The 12689-nt window shown below is 33.6% G+C and overlaps 1 protein-coding gene across 38 annotated transcripts in view; it reads left to right on the forward strand.

Annotated features, from left to right (window-relative positions):
• Window positions 1-12689, forward strand: part of PPP1R9A (protein phosphatase 1 regulatory subunit 9A) — a 312437-nt gene that overhangs the window by 178904 nt on the left and 120844 nt on the right. For all 38 annotated transcript variants that reach the window (XM_072764309.1, XM_072764313.1, XM_072764315.1 and 35 more), the window contains one exon: window positions 10964-11068. In XM_072764309.1, the coding sequence (XP_072620410.1) occupies window positions 10964-11068 (105 nt within the window). The remainder of the gene's footprint in view (window positions 1-10963; window positions 11069-12689) is intronic.

Genomic DNA, 12689 nt, shown 5'->3' on the forward strand with positions numbered 1-12689 from the left:
TGTGAACAATAATGTATAGTTGGTCCCTATTTTTTTTATTTTTGCCAATCAGAGCCCAAGGTCGTGTTGACTTTGAATACCTATGTTATTTAAGCACATATTCAATTGTCTGCTTCAATCAGGAAGATTACATTATTGTCTGCACTGGCTTCCTTCCCCAACCTCCTTGCACATCTTAGTCAAAATAATAATTACTATGACTACTGTGTATTAAGGCCATATAAATACATCAATTACTGTGCAAACCCTTTCCTATACATTTTTGCTAATCATTGAAACCAGTATGGTAGTTACAGTATCTAAACTAAGGATTAATTCAGGAATTTATTGTTGAAGAAACTTGAGGTTTCATAGAAAATGAGATTAAGGGGTGCATGGGTGTCTCAGTTGGTTAAGCATCTGACTCTTGATTTTCGCTCAGGTCATGATCTCTGGCTCCTGGGGTCTAGCCCAGCATGGGGCTCCATGCCCAGTGGGGAGTTGACTTGCCCTCCCCCCCACCCCGCCTCTTCCTTCTACTTACATGTGTGTGCACACATGCGCTAGCATTCTCTCTCTCTGAAATAAATTAATAAAAAAAACCTTAAAAAATAAAGAAAATGGGATTGAGAAAACTGTGGTCTGAGGTAAATGAATGAAAGCATCTAAATAAATATTTGCTAATAAGATAAAACAATCAAAATGAGTTGTAAAGAAAGACTATCAATTACCCATTTTAAAGTTTTGCTATAATAGGTACAGTAGTTTATTTACATTTAGTATTTTGCATGTAATGTACTTTTCAGTAAGGTATCTTTTTCTGGGATCCCTGGGTGGCTCAGTGGTTTAGCGCCTGCCATCTGCCCAGGGCGTGATCCTGGGGTCCCAGGATGGACCTGCTTCTCCCTGTCTCTCTCTCTCTCTCTCTCTCTCTCTCTCTCTCTCTCTCTCTCTCTCTCGAATAAATAAATAAAATCTTAAAAAAAAAAGATATCTTTTTCTAACACCCATCCAGCATTAGGAAAATGCTTGTGAATTTTTGTTTTTTCCTCTTGGTGGTGATATGCGTTTAAATGGTGTTTTCCACCCCCTAAAACTTTTTCCAAGAATCTATTGCTTTTCCAGTTTTGAAGATTTAGATTTGTTTACCGTCAAGATTAGAAACCTGGTAGCTCAAGTTATCAGTCTCCTTCATTTCTTCTCCTTTTCACTGTGCTTGTAGGAAGGTGGGTGGGTCTGGATTTACCTTACTTCAAATTTCTTTCTCTCTTCCCAGGTCTACTTTGTAGAAACATTTACTCCCAGTCTGTTCTGCTTTCTAGTTCTTTCCTTTTTCTGCCTTTCAGGCATTGCTTTTACTATTTCTCCACCTCACCAAGATTTAAAAATATTCCTAAAACAATATACAAATGGGAAACAGCACTGGGAACTTTCAGTAGATTATCAATAAGTGAAAGCTTTGGGATTGAAATTTAGCTCTAAGCAACTCTGAGACCCAGGTGGAGCCCGGCTGAAAACTTAGCCTCTATACACTTCAATGTACATGCATTTATGTTTGTCATCCATAAATGGATTGATACCACTTCTAAGCATCAATTTTTGGGGGTATATTTCCTTATGACTTTAGTTTTTAATGTTTGTTCTGTTACTTTTCCTAAAGGTAATTTCCAGTAATCTCTAGTCTTTGCAAGAGTCACATTTCCATTTCGTTTTGTTTGTTTATTTTGATGGCACCATACACTATAGCTGATGACTCTCTTGGCTTATTTGCAAAAACACCATGACTTTGTTATGAATCCATCTATTCTATTTTTTCTTTGCCTCAGATTCTACTTGGCCCTTACCTCAAAGAATCAGTAGCTCTTCTCTGTTAATATCAACTTATTTTGTTCATATCTTAACACACTTACTGTAATATTTTGTATACTTTAACACATTCTATGTCTCTCATTCCTGCAACATATACACATACCCTTGTACATTCATAAGTATTTGTGTGTGTGTGTATAATATTCTCAAATAGGAATCATACTTCATTCAAATTGGTATCCCATCTCACTGTTCTTGGAGTATAGTGGGGATTGACTCACTCTTGCTAAATTACTGACTGAATGAATCCATCAAATCAATAAGACAAGCATATTATTTTCTCTACTTACATTTTTCTTGCTCTTTTGTTATCTTCCTTCTGGTTAGAGTACTTAGAAATGTCCCTTTAATTGTATTTGTTTCATTGCATTTTATCTAAATTATCCTGCACAAGAATGTGTATTTTCAGAAATTTCTTTGACCTTGCTTGTACTTCCTTTATTCTTATCCATTAAAACAATCATCACCCTCATTTTCTTTCACCTCTGATTGCTCTGTCTATTGACAATGTAAAAACCTATATTTTGCTTTTATTTTTATTTCCACCCCAGTAAATGCTAGCCCTATATTTATTTGCTTACAAAGAAAACCTGTCGTAGAAGTTTTCTGTCTTCAGGCACCTGGGTGCCTTCTTTACTTCTTCAGTATCTGCCTTTGGCTCAGGTCCTGATCCTGGGGTCCTGGGATCAAGTCCCCATCAGGCTCCCTGCCAGGAGCCTGCTTCTCCCTCTACCTATGTCTCTGCCCCTCTCTGTGTGTCTCTTGTGAATAAATAAATAAATAATCTTAAAAATAATTTTCTGTCTTCTATTTAGTAGTCCTTTAGCTCTTCCTTAAATTTTTGTCTTTTCTTTTAAATGTCTGCCTTCTCTAATAAGTCACCTTACTATCTTTTCACTTTACAAAAGTATAACAATGATGTTCCTTTTGAGAGTTTGAGCTTTTCAGCTTTACTTTTTTTCTCCCCTGGAAGCTAACTGTATTCATCTTTCAAATTCTATATTTCAACTTTAATTTGGCTTTTCAAAATGCAAAGTATATTTTAAATATTTGAAAGGTAAAGGATTTCTTCTCGCCTTTATCTTCCATAGATACTGGTAAATCAGGCACTTGAACTGCCCTGAAAGTTTCTCAGAGGGCTGCCATGCATTTACAAACACAGTCATTTGTCACTCAGAAGCACTGAGGAAGTACTGCTGTCAAACCAAGTGCTGAGCATTTATTGCTTGCATAGCATTCCATTTTCTTTTATGTAAAGGTTAGGAAGAAATAAAGTCATAATTTTGGCCATTAAAGTAATCTCGAATCAACTTAGAATACAACATACTCACTCCTGGCACATCCCTACACAACAAAATAACTTTTATAAAGCAACACAAGGAAATGTTAAATTATATTACACAAATTAAGTATACACATAAACAAAGATAGGAAGTTTAAAAAATTGTAGACAGTTTCTGAGAAAAATATTTAAATGACAGCTGGCCAAGAGAAGATGTTGTCACAAAAAAGACAATGGCATAAATAGAATGATAGAAAGGGAACCAATAATTATGACATTTGCCTCTTTTGAGTCTGAGTAACAGCAGTGTATAAAAATGTTATCCTAAAAGGGGGCGTTTAACTTTTGTCCCATCCAGAAAATAAACTACACATGAAAGGAATTGTTTCTTTTCCTTTATTCTCCAAAATGGTTTAATAAGATTAGCAATATGTAATTATTGCTCTGGGCTTAGATGTAAGACCCAAGAAGTTTGTAATCTGTTTGCTTAGGGAGACCTTACACCTCAAGAAATATTAAGCAATTATCTGGTAACATGTAACATTAGGTGAAGGTATAAAACATATGGTGTAGAAGAGGTTCAAAAGATTAAAAAGATCACTAGGCTTGGATATAAACAGATTAATGCTCAAAGAGAAGTTAACATTTGAGCTGAGCCTTCAGAAGAAAACTTTTGAGAAGGCAAAGAAGGGATATGTGGGCATACGTTGTGTAAAAGATACAAAGGCAGGAATGTGAACAGTCTTTTCAGGGAATGGTTTGCCTTACAGTTCTTAGTTATGTATGGATGTTTTTGGACAAAAATTAAAATGTAGTTGAGTTGATACTAGTTGATGGTAATGTGATGTTAGGTAAATAAATGGAGACATAGCAATGTTTATAACAGTATTTTCAGTATTGTTAAGATGCTACATGTCCTTACATTCACCTGTAGATTCAAAGAAACCGCAACTAAAATCCCAGCAGGCTTTTCTTTTTCTTTTTCTTTTTTTCTTAAAAATTGATTAGCTGGTTCCAAAATGCATATGGAAATGCAAAGGACCTAGAATAAAAATTCTGAAAAAGATTAGAGGACTGATTTTACCTGGTTTTACAAGACTTACTATAAAGCCTCAGTATGTGATATTGGTATAAAAATAGAAACATATGGAGTAGAATAGAAAGTAAAGAATAGATTGAGACATACCCAGTTAGTTGACTTTCAATTAAAGTGCCTTGATAACTCAGTGCTAAAATGTACAGTCTTTTCAACAAATAGCAGTAAAAGGATTACCTATCCCTATGATGAAAAAAACCTTAGCCACAAATGTTACTACACCATAATTAATTAACTTTGATTAATTAATAGGTCTAGACATAAGAGCTCAAACTCTGAAACCTCTAAAAGAACACAGAGGTGAAAATCTATATTATTTAATCCATTTATTAATATTTAAGGAACCTACCCTCTAGCACAGTAGCCAACCAAAGATTCTTCAACTTGAGCACTGTTTCCATTTCTTATGGATACAGTACTCCAGTCTTGTGCACCCTTGTGAAGGGTGGAGGTATGGGGCACAAATGATAGAAGTTTAAATGTCAGGAAAGATAGTGTGGGATTAAAATGTCAGAATTAGGTTAAGACCCAATTCTGAAGAAACTTGATAGCTACACTAAGTATTATTTTATGGGAGTGATGAAGCTAGTGGTGTTTTGGATAAAATTGTTCTTTAAGATGAATTTTTAACATTTTTATTTAGATATAATTCACATGCCATACAGTTCACTTATTTAATTATAGAATTCAGTGGTTTTCAGAATATTCAAGACGTGTGTAACTGTTACCTCAATTAATTTGAGCACATTCTGACCACTCCAGAAAGAAACTCCATATCCATTAACAATTATTTTCCTTTTCTCCCAGCTCCTCCCTCTTTCCCTGGCTTTAGGTACTAATCTACTTTCTGTCTGTAGAGATTTGCCTTTTCTGGACATTTCATATAAACAGAATCACACAATATATGGTCTTTTGTGACTTTTTTTCACTAGCATAATGCTTTCAAGGTTCATCCATGTTGTAGCATGTGTCACATTACATTCCTTTTTATTTCCAAATATATTATGTTGAATGGCTATAACTCATTTTGTTTATTCTAACATCAGTTGATGGATATTTGGGTTCTTTCTACTTTGGGGCTATTATGAATAATGCTGCTCATGTACAAATTTTTGTGTGGACCTGTTTTCATTTTTCTTAGTATATACCTAGCAGTGGAATTTCTGGGTCATGTGGTAACTCTGTGTTTAACCTTTTGAGGAACTGCTGGATGGTTTTCCAAAGTAGCTACACTGTATTATATTGCCTCCCAAAATGATGAGCCTTACAATTTTTCCACATCCTCATGAACACTTATTATCTTTCTTTTGATCAAACCATCTCCGAGTGCATATGAAGAGGTAGCTTATTTTAGTTTTGATTTGCATTTCCCTGATGGCTGTTGATGTTGCGCATCTTTTCCATGTGCTTCTTGGCCATTTGGGTATCTTCTTTGGTGAAGCGCCTATTCAGATCCTTTGCCCAGTTTTTTTTCTCTTAAGGTATAATTGACATATTAGTTTCAGATGTACAACATACTGATTTGTATACATTGTGAAATGATCACTACGTAAGTCTAATTAACATTCACACCATAAATAGTTATAATTTTTTTCTTTTTTTCTTGTAATGAAGACTTTTATATAGCATCTTGCAAATATACAATACAGTATTTTTTTTTTAGATTTTATTTATTTATTAATGAGAGACACAGAGAGAGAGACAGAGAGAGAAAGAGAGGAAGGGCCAGAGACACAGGCAGAGAGAGCAGGCTCCATGCAGGGAGCCCAATGTGGGACTTGATCCTGGGTCTCCAGGATCATGCCCTGGGCCAAAGGCAGAGCTAAACTGCTGACCCACCCGGGTTGCCCTACAATAACAGTATTATTAACCATAGTTGCCATGTTGTAGATTACATCCCCATGACTTACTTATTTTGTAGCTGGAGGTTTGTACATTTTGACCACCTTCATTCGTTCCATCCACCAGGCTGATAATGCAACCTAAACAACTATATCCTTTCTCTCTCTCTCTCTCTCTCTCAAAAAAAAAAAAAAAAAAAAAAAAAAAAAAAAAAATCCCATTACCTCACCTACACAGTTCTATTTTTTTTTTTTTTTTTGTCACTGTTGCTTCTAGCATAGTCTCAATTATCCATGTTACATTTAATTTACAGTTTACTTACCCAACTTCTGGTAGGGTAGATAGGGACTTGATAATTGTCTATCACACACAAGTAATACCAGATTAGTAATACTATTTTTACATCTCTTTAAAGTGCAAATATATACACATTCCTTAACATGATGCAAAGTTAGAGTAACTTCATAACATTTTATTTTGTGTAACTTTGAAACATTTTAACATAAGCAGAGTTACATACATTAAAAGCTATGCTTTATGACCAAGGTTTTAGAGATAAAACTAAGAGTCTTGGAAATCATGTGTTAAGCTGACAGTCTATAAAACTATTGATATAAAAGTTTGTCAGAATTATGACTCAGTTTAGTTAAACACAATTTAATTTTCTTACACTTTTTAAGCTTTATGTAGAGACACTGTTAATCTGATTAATATCCATATCAGAATATTAGGAAGTTCAGATTAGCCAGTCTCTTCATTTGGAAAATACAAACCCACACCTTTACAAAATCATGGAGAAAACATAGCTATGTATTTTAAACCATAATTATTAAATTAGTCTTATTTGTATAAAGATTCACTTTTATTATGTGAACGGGGCTTTTTATAAAAATATTTCTGAGTTTCTAGCAGAATCTCTAAGAAGGATTTTTTCTTAAATGTCTAGCACATTTAAAGTTTTCATTGTATATTAGAATATAAGATTTATGAAAGTGATTACTATTCTCTGTGAACCAGATTATCACTCCTTTAACTTCCAAGACTTTATAATTTAATTTATTAGTACCCTTCTATGTTAGGAATATATTTTATGCTCACACAGTGAGAGAGAACGGCTTTTCTCAATTACAGCAACACAGAGAATTTGTCACTCAGAAACAGCTTTAAGTATTCAAAGAAACACAAAAATTCACCAGCCAAGATTTCACAGGGCTATTTTCCTTCTAGCATTTATGAATTTTTTTATGAAATAGTTTTAGCCCAAAGTAGACCAAAAAATTAAGGATAGCAACTCAAATTTTTTATCATCTCTCACATGAGAGATAACAGATCCCCATAATCCCAGTAGCAGTCTCAAATGGTCAGATTATAAAATTACACTCCTACTCATTTTTGCTACCAGGGGGGAATTATTTATCATTGTTGTTTAGAGCAAACTAGATCCAGAACCAAAAATGGCCAGGACCAGAAAAAAATTCAAAAGTACTACATTAGGAAAAAAAAAAAACACGTTAACAAAGATAGTGTTCTATTACTGCTTTAGAAGCAGTCTGGGGACCAAGCAATTATGCCTGGGCTTAGATAGACCACAATGTGTATTTCTGTGGTAACAGTTGAGTTTGGCTTTGTGAATCCATTCTGGCATCTTGGTGGAAGTTCCAAAGCTGTTGCAGGCTAATATACCTATAAAATGAACACGGATTAGACTTTACTTAACTCACTAGTTAATGAGAGAATTGTGGTATGAGATGTGGTAACTGAGATGTGGTAACTGACTCAAAGGACATTTTAGAAGTATGTGGTTAAAAGCAAGTTATTAAAGTAGTCTTAGAATAACATCACTAAGTTAGATATAAAACTAGTTAATATTCTACAGGGAAATAAACCATGGCCTATGAGATTATCTTTTCTAACAGAAGAATAGTATCTGAATTTATTCAGGACCAAAAAAAAATCTATAAATTAACGCGAACTTAAGTATATCCAGGATCTTAATCAATTTTAAACAGTGGATCAATTAAAAATACATTCCCCCAAATTATCCTTGGCTGGACCTGTTAAATAATGCACCTATATCATCTTGAAAAAAATCAGTTGCTCTCCTTTTAGTTCTTATTTTCAAACTTTATTTTTTTTATTTTTATTTTTTTATTATTTTCAAACTTTAAATGACTTTTCTTAACACAGGGCAACAACATGTGATATACTCAACACTTGTCCAGAGTAATTCCAATGGCATAAGTTTTATTGATGGGAAGCATCAGTATGATAAAGATGTCAGTTTTCCCCAAAGTAATTTAAGAATCAGTAAGATTTTATTAAAATCTCAATGAATGTTTTTATAGAACTTGGCAAGTAAGTCCAAAACTAATTATGAAGATGAAAAGCTCAAGAATAGCTCAGAAAAATTTGAGGACAATGAACAAGATGGAGAGAATTATCCTATAAAATGTCAAAACTAATTATGAAGCAATGGAGCGTGCAGAGATAAACAGACAGACAAGTAGAAACGAATAGAAAAACCAAAACATGTTGATGGACATTTGAAACCCTGACAGATGCAGCTAAACAAATCATCAGAGAAAACATGAACTCTTATTAAATGTTATTAAGCCAATCGTTTATAACACTTGGAAAACATAAAAATAGATTACTAACACATACTATATATAATAAAAAATAACTTCCAGGTAGATAACTACCTAAATGTAGGATGGCAAAATTTTAAAACTTTTAGAAGAAAATACAGAATGTTATTATAACCTTGAGGCAGAAAGGGGTTCCTGAAACAAAACACAGAACTACCTGATACAAAACTGAAATTACAAACGTGATTATATTTTTAAAAATTGTTTTCCTCAAAATCACCATTGTTCAAAGAAATGTGAAAAGATAAGCCACAGATTGGGCCAAAGGTATCTGCAACATATTTAATTGAGAAAGTGTTAATATACAGGATATATAAGGACATCTTCAGTAAATTGGTAAGAAAAAGACACCTAACCCAACAACATCAACAAAAAATGGGTAAAAGACATGATTTAACAGTTTGCACAAGTGAATGAATGACTTAGAAAGATATGAATAAATGTTCAACCAGTCTAGTAATCAGGCAAATGCAATTAAAATCACAGTGTGATGTCTTTTTACACTTATAAGATCACCAGTATTTAAAGGATCAGAATATACCAAGTATTAGTGAGAATGTGGAAAGTCAGAACCTTCCAAAGAGTGCTGTTGAGAATATGCATTGGCATAAGCATTTTGAAATAAAATTTGTCCGTTTAAGTTGAAAAAGCATATGTTCTTTGATTCAGGAATTTTATTTCTAGGTATATATCATGCAGAAACCCACACATGTGCATAAGTAGACGTGTACAAGCAGAACTCATAATGGCTAAAATGGAAAACAATGCAATTGTCTGTCTGCAAATAATGGATGAATATATTTTGATATATTCATAAAAGATGTATGTACAGGGTTGTTAAAATGAGTTTGTCAAGTGGTATTTATATGTGTAGTTAAATCTCATACATAACATTGAGTGAAGCAAACTAAATTGCAGAATGAGAGGCATCCTTCATAATGTTTGAAAATGGCAAATGTACACGTATATTGTGTATATTCATGTATACATATTATTTCTACTTCAAAACATCCATAGTAAGATTGAGCACCAAAATTAGTATGATGGCTACCTCTATGAAAGCAGTGAAGGGACGAGAATTAGAGATGAATAATAAAGGGCCTTAGCTTTTCTGGAATACATTTCTTTAGAAAAAAAAAAATCTCACTCCAGTATTGCACGGTGCTGAGATTTGATAAAGTTGGATGTTTGGTACATGGGTATTTATTACCTAATTCCCTCTGCATTTCTCCATGATTGAAATACTTTAAAGTACTTGAGAAAATAAAAAGAAAGAAATACTTCCTTTCGAGACATAAAAAAAATGGTATATATAAAACATGTATATAAATTTAAAAGCATTATAGAGTAAACAACACCAATACTGCATGTAGCCCCTAAACATAAATAAATATATGCATTTATATATACATGTCTGTGCAAACATACATACAGTTAGTTATGAGCATTAAAAATTTCAAGCTTATAACTTGAATAGGAAGGGTTCTCTGCAATTCCTGGTGATGTTTTCTCCTTGAAGAGTAGAGGTGGAAGGCAGGGCTAGGGATGAGGCCCACAGCAGGTTTCAGCTGGATTTGTTATGTTTTATGTGATTTATTAAGGACAAAAAATGATGTAAGCTTGTCATACATTAGCAGTTAGCAGTTCTTTTAGCAGTTAGCAGTTCCTACCTTTGTAATAGGAATATAAATATTGGGCAAACCAAATCTCTCCATTTAGTATTGCTTATCTCTGTTTTTCAAAACGATCTTTTATTTTTTTCCCATTTTACCCACTTTTTAAGATTTTATTTTTATTCATTTATTTTTTAATTTCTTTTATTGGAGTTCAATTTGCCAACATATAGCATAACACCCAGTGCTCATCCCACCAAGTGTCCCCCTCAGTGCCCATCACCCAGTCACCCCAACCCCCCACCCACCTCCCCTACCACAACCCCTTGTTCATTTCCCAGAATTAGGTGTCTCATGTTTTGTCACCCTCACTGATATTTTCCTAATTTTCTCTCCTTTCCCTTTATTCCCTTTCACTACTTTTTATATTCCCCAAATGAATGAGACCATTATCAAAACAATCTTTTAAAAAACATTATGCATTTACCTAAAATCAGGAGCTTGTGGATAAAAGACAAATTTTGGGTCAGTAAAAGTATCATAAAAATCAAGTATTTTGTCAACTTATGTGTTGGAAATGGTAATGTACTATCAAAAAAGTTAATTGTGGGTAATTTTTCCCTTTTTCCCAAAGAATACAAGTTAATGACCAGATTGTGGAGGTGGATGGAATCAGCTTGGTGGGTGTCACACAGAATTTTGCTGCAACAGTTCTCAGAAACACCAAGGGCAATGTCAGGTAAATATGTGGCTCCAGATATGTGTAATTTCATTACTTATAATTTTGTTGAATTTTAGTTTTCTAGATGTATGTAATTACAATGAAGATTTTATCTGAATACTCAACATTTGCTCTTAGTTCTTAATCTTTCCTTCTTTATTGTTATTAGTTTATGCAAATATAATTTAGGACCAAAAATTATGCTATTTCAGAATGACATGAAGATATGAAGTGTACAGTGTACAGTATCAATATAGTTAATTACTGAGCTATGTTAGTGTGCCTAACAGCATAAAAGTTCTAAAGTCCTCAACAAATTAAATTTAGACTCTAAATCCTTTCACTAAAACCAGTTACACAGTAAATTGAAATTGAAATGATTGTATGTATATCCAGTGATACATGTTTTTAGATAAATTGGCTTAATTACTTGAGGTTAATAAATGCATTTTTAAAATCTCTTTATAGACTTTGTAGGACTAATCTTTGGTCAACTGTAACTTTGACAATTTAATAGAACAAAGGGTACCTTCTTTTGAACCTTGAAGTGTATATATCCTGTCCTGGGGGTTCTGAAAACTGTAGCTTAGAAAATAGATAAGAAAGTAGTTCTGAGCCAACTAAGGTCACAGTGTGAAATCCATTTTATTTGGTCATAGGGCATTTATTTTTAAATATAGTGTTGTTTATGTCTTAATACTTTTCCATCAATCCTATGAAGGAACACATAGGGGATGTTATATAGTATGGGTAATTATCAAAATGTTTTAGTGTTATCAGAATGTGATAACCAAAAATCCTGAAAATGTCAATGAGTTAATATTGCTGTAAAGAGGGTCACATGATAATTTTATTGCAGCATGTTTTTTTGTTGCACAAACATGGGTTTAAGTTTTAGATTTTAGACTTTTTCAGTTGGAAAATACCCTTTTATGCTGAAGGAAATGTTTAAGGAATACAACATCAATGACTTTTATGGATGCTATGTTGATGCTTCAAGACTACTCACAATCCTGAGAGAAGTATGTGAAATAATTGGAAATTGCACAGGAAAAGCCATCTGATGCTCTCTTAGAGACCCGTGTGGGTGGGCTACCTCAGGAAATGGGATTGTCTTTCTTGTTTTTCTCAAGAAAAGACAGCACTTTCCTCTCTCAGTAGAGAACTTGGTTTTAAAGCTGCCCATCAGGCTTTGAAGTTTAAAATTAAAATAAGTAAGATATACATTCAGCTTGTAAGAACATTTTTCTTTTCTTTTTTTATAAGAATATTTTTTGGTAGCGAGGAAGTTTATAGTTACATGAAATCATAGCCATCCTTTTCTTTCAAGCCTCATGTAAATTACAAATGGCCTCTTAACGATCGATCTCCTGATTTCAGCCTCTCCCTTCAATCTGCTCTCCTCATCCTTCCTCCAAATGGGAGGAAATAATAGCAATTTTCAAATGCAGGAAGGTCTACAATGGAAAAAGGAATGAACTCATTCTATGTCATTCTGGTCCTGGAGGATCTCAGACCTGAGGGTAGAAGTAATAATTGTGCGTCTGTAATGTGCCTCTCCTCTTCTGAGATCTTCCATGGCTCTCCATTCTATACAGAACCTAGGCTCTTTATCTTGCTATTAAAATATTTCATCACC

Source organism: Vulpes vulpes, chromosome 7, assembly GCF_048418805.1.
Source record: "Vulpes vulpes isolate BD-2025 chromosome 7, VulVul3, whole genome shotgun sequence".
NCBI lineage: Eukaryota > Metazoa > Chordata > Mammalia > Carnivora > Canidae > Vulpes > Vulpes vulpes.